The 18015-nt window shown below is 31.2% G+C and overlaps 1 protein-coding gene across 1 annotated transcript in view; it reads right to left on the reverse strand.

Moving 5' to 3' along the window:
* LOC149186540 (protein fluG-like) overlaps positions 1-14354 on the reverse strand; it is a 323927-nt gene extending 309573 nt beyond the window's left edge. Inside the window, exon 1 of the mRNA XM_089412631.1 lies at positions 14205-14354. Coding sequence (XP_089268757.1) covers positions 14205-14354 — 150 coding nt within the window. The remainder of the gene's footprint in view (positions 1-14204) is intronic.
* Between the last annotated feature and the right edge of the window lie 3661 nt (positions 14355-18015).

Raw genomic sequence — 18015 nt, forward strand, 5'->3', positions numbered from 1 at the left:
TTCATAGGGGTCCTAACAGGGTTCAAAAGGGGCAACTACTAAACTAAGTGGAAACAATGGGATAAAGAGACACCGTCACCTCAGTTGATGTCCCCCATGGAAAATTTTAGGAGCGAAATTTCGTCCATGGGCAAAATTAGGGGGTTATTTATTTTGGTGGGCGATTTTTTTCACAAATAAGGGTGTGAATATGCATTGCCCAATTTTTATTTAAAAAATATTAGTTGTAAACCATTATCCCATGAGAATTTGATGGGGAGAGTTTAAAACCTTATTTCACATTGCAAAATTCAAACTACATTCTCCCATTCACCCTATTTTTATGGTAATGACAAGTACCAAGATATATTTCACTCTATTTTTATGGCAATACCAATTATTTGGATTTGTTTCTCCTCGTGGAATTTATTTTCACTCTATTATATTTTTTCTATTAACCCAAAATTGTTGGAATTTATTTTTCTTCTAGTAAAATTCAAACTACATTCTCCCATTCACCTTTTTTTTGTGGTAATTGAAAGTATCAAGATATATTTCACCCTATTTTTATGGGAATACCAATTATTTGGATTTGTTTCTCCTCGTGTAATTTATTTTCATTCTATTATAGTTTTCTATTAATCCAAAATTGTTGGAATTTGTTTTTTTTTTCTAGTAAAATGTATCACGCACTTCATGGAATGTGGAATCATGGGTTTATAGGAATTGTGGGTTTATATGAAAGTCATTCCATCACTATTTAAACAACTATTGCAATGGAGAGAACAATTTGTCAATTCTTCCCTATTGATTTCACATCTGGTGAACACAATTATTGGACTATTTGCATTTTAATTTGGTAGGAATTCACTCACGTCAGTGTTCTTTAAATGTTCAAATGAAGAAACCATTGGGCATAAAAATATGAATATGATTATTAAAATTTTACTTTTTTTTTTTTTTTACGTAGATAAAATATTATAAAATTTTCTTATTGTAATAGTAGAGACTATAAATAAAGCTCTATATAAATAGTAGAGGATGTACCATCTTTTTATATGTCTAGATTGAAAAGTTGTTTCATCTACTAAATCATTTAACCCTCTAAATAAAAGAGAGCCAAATTTATAAACCTAAAATACTTTGGTTGTAAGATAGAGTTAATTGTAGACGTCAGTGAATTCACAATCAAAGTTGTCAAAATAGTTCAAGAATCAATAGAATAATAATCCAACGAATATTGTTATGGGAGTTCACAAATTCCTTTTAACATGGACACTCCACGACATTCAATGGGTTTGATCCACCACGTACCATGAAATGGTGATTGTTCTCATTACTGTAGCAATCTCTTCTTTCTAATTCAATTAGCTATAAATGATGTCAGTGAGGTTGGTGGAGCTATATTCCAATGTAGATATAAAAACTACTAACCTGCAATGTCACCCTTTTACTTACCATAGCATTTTTAAAAAGGTTACAAAATAGTTAGTTTTTACACATTGAGATTCACATTAACTCATTTTCATGTAGCTTTAAAAGTTTGAAATCATCTTCAGAAATAATAATCTCTAAATTCCTTTGATTTTACATTCACTTTTGTGTTTTTTCTTTAGTGTAATAGTTTTATATGTTCCATCATAAGCTTATTCATGTTTAAAGTATATACTATAAATCCTAGATCTGAAGAAGTTATGCACAATAGGTTGAGGATATTAGTTTTCCTCATTGCTTAGGAACATTATATTGCTTACATGTTGTTATTTTTTTATAGAAGTTTGTGTATAAAATTAAATAATGTAACCAACAAACATATATAGATAAAAAGAATAATAATTAAACATTTTTTATAAAACATTATCAAAGATACTAAATTTGTGCATTGAATAAAAAAGTATAAGTAAATATTTTAATTACTTATATAGATGAAAGAGATAGTAAGTTTGTGCATGGAAAAAAAATATAATTACTTATATAGATATATAGATGATTTTCCAGTGGAGATGAAGTGGGGGCGATTCCTTCCCTTCCTTCTATTTGTAAAGGTAGTTTGACTATATTTTCTGGTACAATTTAGATACATTCGTTTAGAATTCAACGCAAGGTTTCCCCATCTATAATTGTATTAATATGTCAAATTAGTGTATCTATATATATATATATATATATATATATATATATATAATGTTGTAGTTCTAGTGCTGCAATGTTTTTAAATGGATTTTGATGTAAAATTTTCAAATGGGTTTTGATGCAAAATTATAGTAACATGTGAGTCTACATTTTTCTTAATCAATTCATTTGTTCGAGTTCATTTTATTACATTGTATGTGGTGCAAAAAAAAAAAAAAAAAAACAAACAAAACAATTTATTACTCATAGTTATAATATTAGTGCTTTATTTTATTAATCTTGGTATTATTATTATTATTATCTACACTAGTTTGAACAAAGTTGCAAGTGTTTCACTAATTTTATCATTTAAAATTAATAATTTTATAAATTTGAAACACTTAGTAGGGTAAGTTTTATTTTTCAAGATATTAATTAAACATTCTCATTTTTTTTAGTGATTTTCATATATAGATATATATGTGTGTGTGTCTGTGTGTTTCAATGTCATCTTCTAAATTGACTCGTCTAATTTTATTTGTATTATATCATCATTTAAAAAATGTATTTGAACATACTTATTTAATTAATTTTATAATTAAAAAGACAAAATAAAAAAAATGCGAATAATATAATTTATATTTTGATTGGATTGTAATTTTTTTATAATTCATAAATAATATATATGTGTGTGTGAGTGAGAGACTTATATTTTGATGAAGTTAGCAAATTACGAGAAATATCTTTTTGAAAAATATTATACATAGACTTAACATTATATTTATATGGCTATCACTAATTTAAAAAATATATATATTATCTTTTAGTTAAAGTGATATATATATATATATATATATATATATATATATATATATATATATATAACATTATTGGTTTTAAAAAACCTTTATATCTATGTATATTTTCCTTTAACAAAAATTTCTATAACACTTGTAAATGACTCAAATTCATATAAATATATAATGCTTAAAAAATAATAGATGTAGAGATACAATAAAACTATTTCAAACTATTTCATTATGATAGAAAAAGAATTAATGTAAGATATAATGTTTATATTAACTATCTTTAAATTTTTACTTGAATGCACTAAGTATTATTATAATGGTATTTTTATATAACTCACATTCTAACCATATTATTTATATAACTCAATAGAATATAAATAAAAACATATAAAATATAAGTAATACTTTATATAATTAATAATTAAAAAATATCATATAAATATAATAATAATTATTAAATTTTAATTAAAAATATTTATGTAGGAAAAATTATTCCATGTATTATTATAATATTATTTTTTTATTCTTTATATAACTCAATAGAATATAAATAAAAACATATAAAATATAACTTATATTTTACATAATTAATAAAAAAAAATTATATAATTATATAATTATAATAATTTTTATTAAAAATATTTATATAGGAAAGATTATTTATTTTAATTTATGTTTTAATGTAAAAATTATATACATTATATAGCATTCTATCTATTGTTGTAAATATAAAAGAATTATAAACAAAAAATTATAAATGTCTTTTTTTTTTTTTGTAAGTTTGGTGGTACATTTCTATTAATTTTCTAACATAACATAAGATTGCAAGAATTTTAAGGAGGAATAACATAAACACTCAATTTACAACATGTGGAACTATAAGGCAAATGATGAAGTTAGTAAATGATAACATTGATCGTCAACAACTCAAGGGTGTGTACAAGATTGATTGCTCTTGTGGCAAGAGTTATATTGGGGAACAGGTCGGTCTCTCAAAATAAGACTAAAAGAACACGCGGCTGATATAAAGAATGAGACATCCCGTACATGCAGAACACTCATCCAAAAAAAACATCATGTGTGTTTGGAAGACGCTAAAATAATTGCAAGAGAGGATGATTATCATAAAAGAAAAATCAGAGAGGCCATCGAAATTATGAAATTTCCTCAGAACCTCAACAGGGACAATGGATGTGAAATTAGCGAAAATTGGCTTCCCTTGATTAGGCAAATAAACCCCTCAAGTCCTTTGGAATCATAGTATCAGGGTTTTCAAAATTAACTAATTTTTTTATTATCAAAATTAACTAAAAAATTTTATCAAAAATTTTTAATTTTAATTAATTCTAAATAATTAATAAAATAAAGTTTACAAATTAATTAATTAATTAATTGGTTAGGAACTTAGGGCTTAATAGGTTATATCGAAAAATTGGTAAAATGATTAATAACAATAAATAAAATAAAAACAATAATAAATTAATAATAAAATTAATTAATTAAAACAATAATAAAATTAATTAAAATTAATAATAACGTAAGATTAATAAATTAAAATATAATAAAAATTATAAATTAATAATTACCTAAGATTAATAAATTAAAATATAATAAAAGTTATAAATTAATAATAACCTAAGATTAATAAATTAAAATATAATAAAAATTATAAATTAATTAATTAATTGATTAATTAGGAATTACAAATTAGGGCTTAATAAAATTTGGTGAATAAAAGAAAATATGGTAAATAAAAAAGGAATTATGAATAAAAATAAATAAAAATAAAAAATTAATTTATTAATCAATAAAATTAAAACTAATTAATAAAAATTTAAATTAATAAATTAAAACTTATTTTTTAAATTAAAATAGGAATAATCAAGCCAATTAATTAATTTAATTAATTAATTAAAATAAAACAACAATAAATTAAAATAAATAAGGTGTCGGCTTCTTTATAAAAATTAGGGTTCTTAGTTTATTTATACCCAGGTCCTTGGACTCTTCTCTCAATAAAAGCTTTCATTCTTCTATCTGATTTAGTCCTGATGATGGACCCCCTTTGGGGTTTGAAATGTCGACAGAATGAACACGAAACTGTGGATAATCTGGATCATGCCACTGCAAAGAACTACCACAGAAGCCTAAAATCTAACATAACACAGGTTACATCCATATACCTGCCCTGAGGAAAACCATGTCTGTTGGCCACCTAACCGCAAAATATGCCATCCAGAAACATTATTATTTATTTATTATTATTTAAATAATAATAATAATAAACATTTTTAATATTATTTATTAATTATTATCTTTATAGATGCATTTATTTAGTATAGGGTTTTTAAAATTTAATTTAATTATCAGTGGTTATTTGGTGGAACAATTTGACCTACACTAATTTTTAGTACTAGTCACGATAAGAGTTTGACATTTATCTCAAAAAATAACTCCTAACCAACATAATTGCCCCCAAATGCCACCAAACCAACCCTACTAAAACTCACCAAGTGGGGAAAATGCCCAAAAGTTGAGACAAGTAGGTAGGGAAATATTATAACATAGATTAATGGTCCTTTGAACTTTTCCAAGATGTTGCGTTGATCTCACTTAGTACCAAAATCTAACTTGTGAAGATGTTGAACACTTTGAACATAGCATCATTGACTTAGCCACCAAAACACTATGTTGAGAAGTAACACTATTTGCAATGAATTTACAATGTTTTAATATGATTTACTGAAAAAATCACCAAGATTAACAAAACTTAATAATTCAATAAAAGATTTGCCAAAACATTATATATACATATTACATAATAAAAAAAATAGCCTGTACATTTCTATATGTACCATGGAGATTCACCCATTTATTATACATATAATTTTGGGGGTTTTCTTAAAATTTTCCCTGATGTCCCCTACTCTTTACAGACTTTCACCAATGGGAGGAGTCCCAATATTGTGGAAATCACTAGAATGATGAGGTCAATAACAATGTACAACATGATTTCCAAAGCCCATTTAAAGGAGAGGCTCAGATAATAGGTTGTTTGTTTTAGAAGCAAAATAAGGGATCTCTAAGAAAGGTTTGAGGGAGAGAGGCTTAGACCTAGGTGAAAGAATATTCAATAGAAGAATTATGCCTAGATCAAGGTTTCCTAGAAAGGGAGAAGGACCTCTCTTAAGGTTTTGTGAAATATAGATCATACAAAGGTTGGGACCACAAGAGAGGCCTAGGGTTTCGAGTGATCATCAACAATATGAATAGGACAAGCAAGGATTAGACAGAAGGGTTGAAGAAAGGTGAACTTCCAATGAGTTTTCAAGAGAAAATGACCCTAGAAATTCCTCTAACTAGGAAGGTGAAGAATATAAATGGTTTAGGAGCTAGGGCTTGATATTTCTCTCAAATTAGCCGTGGGATTTTCTTGAAAATTTGAGGGCAATTAGAGAAAATGAAAACACAATAGTTTAGCAATTTGCACCCCAAGGAAATTTCTCTAATGCAATTCATGTTAGGCCCTAGTTGGCCTTCTAGGGTTAGGGCAGAAAAATAAGAAAAGGTGAAAGAAAAGTAGTTTTAGGGTTGACCATCAAGGATCTAGGACCAGTGCCTGGCTATTGGGAAGATTGGAGTCAAAATGATCAAGATTTGGGAACTTCGCTCTTAAAGGAGGTCTAAAGAAGCAACTTCATTAATAATGGATGCAACTACAAGATAACTTTAGAATTTTATACTTCAACATGCAAGATTTGATGGAGTTTCAAGGTAAAATGTGCATAACCTACCCATAGGAAAATTTGTTCTTGCCAGGATGAATAACATATGCAACGAGCCAAGATTACAAGTATTTCTTAAATTCACATTAATTTTTAGGGCACAAGTAAAATCATGACATAACATTCCATAGATTAGACATGAAACATTATGAAATTCACATAAAAATAACACTTACATGGAAAAAAGAGTATATCCATCAATAAACTTGCCAAATAGAAGTTCCAAGAGAGATAACGGAAATATTCCACACATCAAAATGCATTTAATCATCTAAATCATTCCACAAATTGCAAGTCCAAAATATTTAGAAAGATATATCCCAAATCCAAGTGATGATGAATGAGAGAGGATGCCTCTCTTATATTTTATACGATCCTCTAAGGGGTTTGAATATCCTAATTTAGCCTATCGGGTGCCCCTATAATAAGTAATGTGCAAAATAACAATACTTTTGGTGACAAGACAACCAAATAGCTCCATAACATGAATAATTAACCTCTCAAGATGGCTGAAATAATGGAAAAGTAGCTAGAAGGGTCGTTGGAAGGCCTAATGAAACCCCTCATGTGCAATAATGAATAGGAGGGCTCAAAGAAAATGACTTGTGGTGCTCCCAAGTGGTCATGGGGACACTAAGAACATCCTCATGCATCTAGAATTGAATCGAACAAGTCGGTGCTCCATCTGTAAGGGCTAGAATAATGATGCAATCCCTCCCTTGTCTCCCTAGGTGAGACAAAATCCCATCTAGGCTGTGGGTCTACTACCAAGTGTGTGGTGCAAGTGGTTAGCTAGATAGGCAAGGTGATTCAGGTGCATCATCATCATCGAACAAGTGGGACATGAGAAAACAATAAGCTGTGTTGATGATCCCATGGTGTGGCTATCTGCTACCTACTGTAGTGGAGGCCCATGGCTCTCAACGCTCACCCTATAAGTGCCATTAATACCCTCTGGAGGGCTTGGATCCCGTATAGGGAGACCAAACCCCAAGATGAAGACCCATCTGCTATCTTGTATAAGATCCAATGTGTCTCCTTGCCTTCTAGTACAATAATTCATTAGTGCAATTGAACAAATGAGCTTACAAATCATGGAACCAAGTAGGCACTTCATAGTGGCATGCCCTTCCATAATGGAATTTAGAATGTACAAGTGTCCCCAAGCTTAATAAGGAGGTTAATCAAGGATCCTATTAGGTCGTTTCAACCTCTAAAGGAGTGATAGGTCCATGGCACATATGTTAGATGGCAAGTGTCATGTGAAATAGCGATGGAACAAAATGGGGCAATAAGGAAGGCTCCAAGCCACATGTCATGGTACAAGGGTAGCTATAATGAGGGAAGCCCACACTTGGGTGTATATATGTAGGAGGGATAAATTGTGGTACATAACTTACCCCGACCTTTTTTTTTCCACCCTTCTTCATATGCATTTTGCCGTTTATTGTTTTTTTTAATAAATGTTCGGGGCTCCAAAGAATGAGAGCATGATGTGAATGATATAGCAGTGAATGCCCCTTATGGTTGGGAATTTCATCGCCCACTAGGGGTTGGGAAAATCAAGGGTTCCTTAATGATGTAGGGGGCTCATATAGGGTCCCTAGGAACAAAGGTGATGACCATGAATAGGGGTAGAGCTCATGTTTGGATTTTTCCCATGTGCTAAATTTTTGTCTCGGTCATCTTTTGCATTTTATGGTACATTTATTGTTGTAAGTGGCCAAATTATGATTTTAACTTCTTTTTAGCTGTATCAACCTGTGGAGCATTGTTCCAGGCTCGACCCAAAGTGTGGACAAGGGGAGGGGAATTTAACACCTCGTGGACTTAATGGAAAAATGTGGACCCAAATGGGAAATATTTGAAAAGGGGTTGTAATGAATGGAGGTGAGTGATGTATGTGGTGTTGGCAAGTGTAACCATGCAACCAAAATCAGGATTTCCCATGTAGCATTACTCCTAAAGCTAGTAGCCAATAAAGGAGATCCCACGGGGCTAGGATACAAGGTTAACCACTATGTTGGACAAGGGGACAAGAGTACAAACCAAGCCCATTCTTTCTGCCAAATCCAACCACTAATCCATGCCCATAAGTTTCCATGATAAGTAAACAAAAATGCCCAACTACATAATGAAAGCCATACCTTCGGGGTTGGAAGGCCCAAATTCAAACATACAAGCCTAACAGATGGGTGAGGGAACATAATGGCAGACTCAAGTGGCAGAGATGGTGGCTCATCAAGCTATTTAGTGGATGAAAGGGGCTCCTGGCTAAAGACAATATAGGAGAAAATCTCTTCTATGGGTATCACCCACAGATGGTGGGTAAAAAGCACAATAAAATCTTGTGTACTGTATGGATCTAATTGTTGGTGTTATTTCTATTGCGCAAAAGTTTAAATTTAGGCACTTTTAGTGTGTTTATGTTTTCTAGCTAAAAGCATAGACCAAACCTGGAGTGCATGGATTTCTAACATACGCCTTTCACACTAACTTCCCCACATGGGGTGCATGTTTGTATAATGAAATATAAGTGCCTCACTAGGATACAGGTCTGGCCTTTTTGTGTGGACTTACATTTACAAGTTCAAAGTTTAAGGTTAATGAAGGGTTACTCAAAACATGTCGAGCAATTTCATAAAAAATAACAAATACGACACTTGAGATGCCATGCAAAAATTTCATTTTTTTTAAAACTTGATTTTTATTAATATGTAAGGGGTAACAAACCCTCTCAAAATTCAACACAATAGTTTCCTTTTTATTTTATTAGTTAAATTTTCTTATCTTTTGGTGTGAACTTCCATTACAGGTACAAAGTTTCAAGCTAAGAAACCAGATTCGTCCTCTGCCCCCTCATGTCCCAAATCCCATGAATCAGACATGATGCTCTATGACACATGTCTGTTTCATGAGTCCAACATGCCTTGGCACATGGGATTCGATGGGCCAGCGAGTCCCAATTTTGGGACACGAGTCCTTCTAAAAAGTGTGTCACGCGGCCCTTACAGCCAGATTTGGGCCCATTTATCACTCATTCTTGAGTGTCTCTCTTGCTATGGATGTGTGGGAGTGACTAGAAAAGGGTTTGGGAGAATTTTGGAGGTGATTCAAGAAACATGTAAGTGCATTTTTCTTCTATTTTTTTGCATTTTTGCTACAATAGTTTGCATGTCCATTTTTTTACAAGTTTGTGCATTTTTGTTTTATTTTTTTACAACATTCATGGCTCAATCAATGGCAGCAGGGAAGGGGCAAAGGAAGGGGAAGAATGTCTCCATTAGTGATGCCCCTCCTGTTCCAATTTCATCATGGTTTTCAAGTGTTCCCTCTATTGAAAGTGGGGTTACAACAACAACTTCAATTGTTGAGGGAAAAATAAATTTGGAAAGAAAACAAGCTCAAGAAAGAAAATATCCCTTGTGCAATTATATCACAAGAGATCAAGGGCCAAATAGAAAGTTGAAGGGAGGAGGAAATGTTACTTGGAAATGCAACTATTGCAACAATCATTTCAAGAACACTTATTACCATGTGAAAGCTCATTTGTTAGCCTTACCGGGTTGTGGAATTGGAGCACGTGCAAATGAATATTTAGCTAAGAGGAAAGAAATGGAAAAAGAGGCCAATGTTGGTGTGGCAAGGGTGGCTACATCGTCTAAAAAACAAGAATGATGATCCCTTTCCATTCTTGAGGAAAAGCAACAAAAGATTTCCATTTGAGAGTTTTGGTGGGGGTGTGGGTCAATCAACAAAAAGAAAGGTAGTGACACTTGCTCCAGTGGAAAATATTTTTCAGAAAGAGAGACAAGAAGAGCTTGATATCACCATTGCATGCTTTTTCTATTTTAACTTCATATCCTTTAATGTTGCACACTCACCTTTATTTCTTGAGATGTCCCGAGCTCTAACTCAAGGGGCTCAATTAGGGTATATGCCTCATGGGTCAAAGAAGCTTAGGACCACATTGTTGACTAAGGCAAAGAAATAGGTGGACAAATTGTTTGAGCCTATTAAATCAGCATGGCCAACATATGGGGTTAGTATTGTTTCTAATGGATGGACAACTTTAGCACACCACCCACTCATCAACTTCATGGTGTCTTCCTTGATTGGACCAATTTTCTTGAAATCAGTGGATGCACTTTGACAATACAAGGATGCACAACATATTGGTGAGTTGTTCATTAAATTTATTGAAGATGTAGGTGTTAATTCTTCCTCGCAAATCATTACAGACAATGCATTCCTTTGCAAGGTTGTTGGCATGATTGTGGAGGTAAATATACACAAGTATTTTGGACACCTTGCATTGTCCATTCTTTGAATTTAACACTTAAAACTATTGCTTCTGGTGTGTCCTAGATTGGAAGTATTATTGAGGATGCACGACATATCCGCAACTTTGTACAAAATCATACAAACTCCCTCACAATCTACAAGGAGTACACCCATCTATCATTATTGAAGATTACTGATACATGGTTTGCCTCTTCATTCATCATGTTGAAGAGGTTGAGTGAGGTCAAGACTGCTCTTGGGGCCATGGTTATTTCAGAGTTTTGGTCTTTTTGAAGAAAGATAGATCAAACAACCTCAAAAAAAGAGTCAAGGACACAATTTTAGATGATGCTTGGTAGGAGATGGTAGATCTCACTATTAAGATCATGAACCCTATCATTGCTTTGCTACAATTTGCAAATACATACCAACCCATCCTAGGAGAGGTTTATGAGGGATGTGATTCCATGATTGAGTCCATGAGGACCATTATTTTACAGAGTGAGTGCCCTGAGTATGAGACATCATCAAATGCCTTCTTCACCACCATACAGGATCTTCTTGTCAGCAGATGGGACATGAATTGCACACCTTTGCATTTTTTGGCTTACTCATTGAACCCAAAATACTACAACCATGAGTAGCTAAAAGGTGGACCTTCCTGCAAATTCCCTCTTCACATGGATGGTGAAATTTCACAGGGGAGGAAGGACGCATTGAGGTAGATATTTCAAGATAGAGCATCCCTTGATGAGGTGGAGGTGCATTTGCAGAGTTTTCCACTTGAATTGGACGATTTGCAAGCTATGATGTGATTAGAGTCAGAGGGGCTAAGAAGCCCTATTCTTGGTGGAAAACTCATGGGGAAACAAGCCCTCCTCTACAGTAGTTAACCATGAGGTTCCTCTCTCGGGTGACTTCATCCTCTTGTTGTGAGAGGAATTGGAGCACATATGGGAATTTGTATAGTGCCAAGAAAAGCATGGTTGAGTAGTCGAGGGTAGAGACAATGGTGTATGTGCACACCAATCTCTCCACGTCTTATTTACAACAGTGTTGAGTTGGCATTGGCCAACTTGGATCTTAATGATCCAGTGCTAGAGCCTGTCATTTTTTATGATGGTGATACTCTTGAAAGGTCATCCTCCACACCAGGAGATGCAAATATTACATTGGATACAAAGGAGGAGGATGCAACGCAAGAGAGAAGTGGTAACCATAACAGTGATGCTCATTTTGATGATCACTGATGAGCTACCTACTATCTTGTAATTGTTTTGTATTTACTATTTCTTTTTGTCATTAGCATTGCTACTACCTATGTAACACAGTTTGATTTTGATTGCAATTTTTTGTCTTTCTCGTTACAATTATATTTGGACATAATATTACAGTGTATAACTTACAAATTTTAAATTTACAATGTAAAATCTAAATCTATGTCTAAATTTATATTATGATGAAAATTTATATAAAAAATCTATAAAATTTAGAAATCTACATTAAAAATAAACAAAATTCAGTAATAAAATAATAAAGGAAACACTAGAGTCATGTTCTGGGTTCCAGGACACTCAAATTTACATGTACTGCGTGTCTAGTGTTTCCTTTATTATTTTATTAGTAAATTTGTTTATTTCCAAACTTTCATCTACAAGTACAGAGTTTAAGGTTTATAAAGTGTTATTCAACACATGCCCAGCAATTGATCAAGGGTAATATCATTCGTGAGAATCAGCACAACAATTTCCCATATTGTTTTATTAGAAAATTTTGTTTTTGATTCAGATTCAGCAACGCTATTTACAGGTACAAAGTTTAAGTTTCAGGAAGTGTTATTTGGCACGTGTCAAGCACTTCGGAAAATATGGGTGAATACGCTGTTTGAGATTCAGCGCAAACGTTTTCCCTGGTATGTTATTATAATTTTTTTGATTGCTCTGTAAGAACCCTCTTCAGATACAGCAACACAGCTTACTTTTTCAATAAATTTTATTTCTGATTGATCCACCGGAGTTGCCCTGAATTTTTTCTGAGAGTGCACAAACAAAATATCTATTCACTATCAATCTAAAATCCATACTAAAATTTTAATTAATAATATGGGGAGTTGCGCAATAAAATACCAAATTCATTTCTTTTATTTTATTTTTTTGAATAATCATTAAGAGGAGGATTTGAGGTGGTGAATTTTTTCTTAAAATGTCCAAACAAAATATCTATTCATTATCAATCCAAAATCCATACTAAAATTCCAAATAATAACAATGCTTTTACTGAAATAGTCCCAGATTATAAATTATAACAACGCTTTTACTGAAATAATCCCAGCACAACTGTTTCCTGTTATGATCTATCAAAAATAACATTTACTGAAGCTTCCTTAAAGTTCTTATCATGAATTTGATATTGTCGTACAATCAGAAATGCTGTATGGTTTTAGTCATCAAAATGTTTGGCTGCTACAACAATAAAGAAGAAGAAAAAGCAAGATGGCTAAATTCCAAATACTTGGGAATATTAACTAGCCATTATAATTTTCTTATAATTTTCAAAATATCTATATATATCATTTAAGTTCTGAGAATGTAGTCCAATAATTAGGTAGAGAGGTTTGGTTTTCACAAATTTTATGGTTCCAATCTTGATCTGAAAACTGCTAGAGACATTATATCTATATCTATATCTATATAGGAATTGAGTGAAAAGAACCCAGAAATTTCAGAATTCTAAACAAAATAAAAAATAATAATACCATTATACATACCATTGAAAACTAAAATGGAAATACTCATCTATTTTGGAATTGAGCGAAAAGAGCCCAAAACTTTCAGAATTCCAAACAAAATATAGCAATACCATTATAGGTACTATTGAAAACTAACCTAAAGCATATATATAAAAAATGGCAATACCATTATACATACCATTGGAAATTAAACTAGTATATATATATTTTGGAATTGAGTGAAAAGAGCTCAAAAATTTCAAAATTCCATGCCATTAAAACATATAAAATAAGAATACCATTATACATATTACTGAAAACTAAACTAAACCATCTAAGTACCATTATATATATCATAAAAACTAAACTAAACCATCCATATATATTTTTTGAAATTGAGTGAAAAAACTCAGAATTTTCAGAATTCTAAGCAAAATAAAAAGTGACAATACCATTATACATGCCATTAAAAACTAAACTAAACCCAAAAAAAATGCAAGTAGGTACCTTAAAGGATAGGGTATGGCAGACATCCTTTGCAGCTTCACCTTCGGCCTCTGAGAAGCATCGCAGAAAAGGAAATTGAGAATCTAGAGATACAATGTTGTGAGCGTGACAATCTATCACGGATATTCTGTCCACTATCTCACTTAACATCCTCTTAGTAGCCGCCATGTTTCGTTCTGTTCTTTTCTCTCTCTCGCTTCTCAGTACAGAGTGGCTCCTCCCTTGCGCGTGCTACACAGCATAAGTAGATATATGTATATATAAGATGAATCTGTTTATTATATATTATTATAATGGAATTGTGAATGGCGATGTGAAAGACAGGTTGGCTGTTTAGTTTAAATATAATTAGATTAAAATAAAAATAATAGAGACACAAAGACAGACAGGTTGGCTGTTTAGTTTAAATATAATTAGATTAAAATAAAAATAATAGAGACACAAAATAAAAAGCTAGAAAAGCTAGAGTGTTTAGTTAAAATAAAAAACAATAGAGATATAGAATAAAAATATAAGATGCTTTTAGAAAAATAAATATATAAGATGCTTTTAAAAATGTTTTTATTAGTATATATAAATGAAGAAAATATGTATTTATCATTATATTTATTTAATCAAATATAAAAAATAATATAAAGTAAAAAAAAATGTATTTAAAATGTTTCCATTGATATATGTGAATGAGGAAAATATGTATTTATAACTCTATTTATTTAATTAAATATAAAAAACAATAAAGACATAAAGTAAAAAAATTATAAGATGCATTTAAAAACGTTTCTATTAGTATACATGAATGAGGAAAATATGTATTTACCACTATATTTATTTAATCAAATGTGGAAAATACTCATAAAACTACATGAATGAGGAAAATATATATTTACCACATATTTATTTAATCCAATATGAAAGATACTCATAAAAATACATGAATGAATGAGGAAAATATATATTTATAGGTATAATATTTATAGCCAGGTTTTTGGTGATCCCGTCTGTTATGAGCCGAAGATATTGCCATGTTGGATGGTGTTGGCATGTTACTTTTGTCTTTTTCTCGAGGTAGAGACGTACACACGTCCATCAACTTTTTCATGCATTTTTCCGACTCTCATTGGTGGCGAATGACTCGATTGAATTAATTTTTCTCGTAAAGTTGTGAGTTGAATGAATTTTTGTTATAAAGTTACAATTAAAACCGGTCAACCATTGCCCATGTACAAGTTATTTGTTTTTTTATTCATAAGTTTTATGAATAATGTAGTTGTCTATTAGGTTTCTACTTTGAATGAAACATAGTGTTAAAAAAATACAAATTTAACTATAAATATTTTATTTTGTTAAATTTGAAATACATTTAAATTTGTATTATCATAATAATATTATTATTATAATAATAAATTTCTTATTATCTGTTGTAGCTTAAATTTTATATTATTTGTTGTAAATCAAAGTCGTGAGTTGAATAAATTTTTGCTAGAGTTTCAATTACAATTGGTCAACAATCATGGATGTACAAGTAATTTGTTTTTTATGGGTAAGTTTTATGAAAAGTGCAATCGTCTATGTCTACCCTCTTCCATTTGCTCATTTTTTTAAATACCTTATGACTTGCACCATAGCAATAACTTCAATAGGAGCAGTCCCTGTTCCACTTAACAAGATATCATAAGGAACTGCACTTTTAATCTTAAATTTGTCTGTAATCAAATGCTTCTGAATTTTCTCAATTTGTCTCCATTATATGTCGGAGGTATTGCTAGCCCACAGTTCACAACCATAGAGAATCACCAGAATCACTATAAATAAATAAAGAAACATAAATGTACATATATCCAATGAAATAACAAAATATATTTTTCAAACATATTCATTTTCAAATTTAACAAAATAAAAAACTTAGTTGACGTGTTGTAAATTAAAGTCGCGAGTTGAATGAATTTTTGCTAGAGTTTCAATTACAATTGGTCAACAAGCCTTGATGTACAAGTAATTTGTTTTTTTAAGGGTAAGTTTTATGAAAAGTGCAATCATCTATTAGGTTTTTAGACTCATGGGACATAATTGTTAAAAACACACCACGTCAACTAAGTTTTTTATTTTGTTAAATTTGAAAATGAATATGTTTGAAAAATATATTTTGTTATTTCATTGGATATATGTACATTTATGTTTCTTTATTTATTTATAGTGATTCTGGTGATTCTCTATGGTTGTGAACTGTGGGCTAGCAATACCTCCGACATATAATGGAGACAAATTGAGAAAATTCAGAAGCATTTGATTACAGACAAATTTAAGATTAAAAGTGCAGTTCCTTATGATATCTTGTTAAGTGGAACAGGGACTGCTCCTATTGAAGTTATTGCTATGGTGCAAGTCATAAGGTATTTAAAAAAATGAGCAAATGGAAGAGGGTAGATGGCCTAAGGTTGTCTTTAATGATAGATTGTGCAAGAGCAGATAACTTGGATGCAGCAAAATAACGAATAGTTTAGTAAATGGGGTATTTGCTTGAACACATGTCCCATAAACAACAAAGAGATAAAAGCTTTTGTTATGGAAAAGTTCCACAAATGTACTTGGGATAAGGAGCTAGGAAGAAAGAAATATTACTATATTGAAGTGTTTAATCCCACTCATAATCATCAACCAAAAGCATACATAGAGGCCACTATCTCTTAGAGAGACAAAATTCTTATTGCTCAGTTAAGGACTAATTCTCATCAACTCCGTTGTGAAACAGGGCATTGGAAAAGGCCAAAGGAAGTGTGGGAGGAAAGGGTATGCATTTTTTGTTCTTCTGCAAAAGTGGAAATAGAAAAACATTTCATTTTAGAATGTGAGGCCTTCAAAGACAACAGGGAAAGTTATGCAGATATGCTCGCAGCTAGCTCTTGGGATAATCTATTTAGCGAGGGGTTTGTCGAGATGCTGGGAGCATTTATTGTGAAGCTTCACAGAAAAAGGGCGGAATACATCAAGCAGATGAAGAAGCAATCTATCCCATAGGCTATCTTTAGCCTCGTGGACGTTAAAATAATTTATTTCTTTATTCTTTCTTTCTATAGTAACAACGAAAGCATGTTGTTCCAGATATGGTACTTAAAAGTTGTTATGTCCATTAAATACAATGTTTAGTAATCAATAGGTTGAGTTAATGCTTTATAAGGCCTCACATATCATATCGTTGAGCCAATATGATCGAAATCCCCAAACACAATTCACTTCTCTAGCCGGGAAATTTGTTTTGATGCCTTGGTGATGTGACATGATCTGACATATTGCACTCTTGGGCTGTTAGATTGTACAATCGAGGCAAAATGCAGAGCTAGCAGCTAACTGCATCTTTAGTTATTCATAAGTCAGAATAAAAATAAACCTATGCCATGTAAAAAAATCTTGCTATTTTACTGTTTTATTTAAAGGCATTTTTATGCACTGAAACATTAAAATTATGAAATCCCTGCTCAAACCTTTGCACATTAATATTATGTAAGGAAGTTCTATCAATTGCTTAAACCTTATCTTCAATTCACAATATTATCTATTGCAATTCAATGCCATTGACATTTGACAATTGTAATTTCATATATTTTAAATTTATCAATTGACACTCCTAATGTTATATTTCTAGTGAAAACCTCATCATAATTTAGTTAGTTTGTATGTTTTTCTAATAAAAATCTTATCATAACTTTTTTTCAAACTAACAATTGAAACAACTATTTCTAACTGCTAACCTAAATGCCAACATCATATCTGGTGAATGCTTAAAATAAATCCTTTAGTAAATAAGAGTATTTAT

Source organism: Pinus tabuliformis, chromosome 3_1 (genome assembly GCF_031772625.1).
Source record: "Pinus tabuliformis cultivar Carrire ecotype Pingquan chromosome 3_1, CPIR1, whole genome shotgun sequence".
NCBI lineage: Eukaryota > Viridiplantae > Streptophyta > Pinopsida > Pinales > Pinaceae > Pinus > Pinus tabuliformis.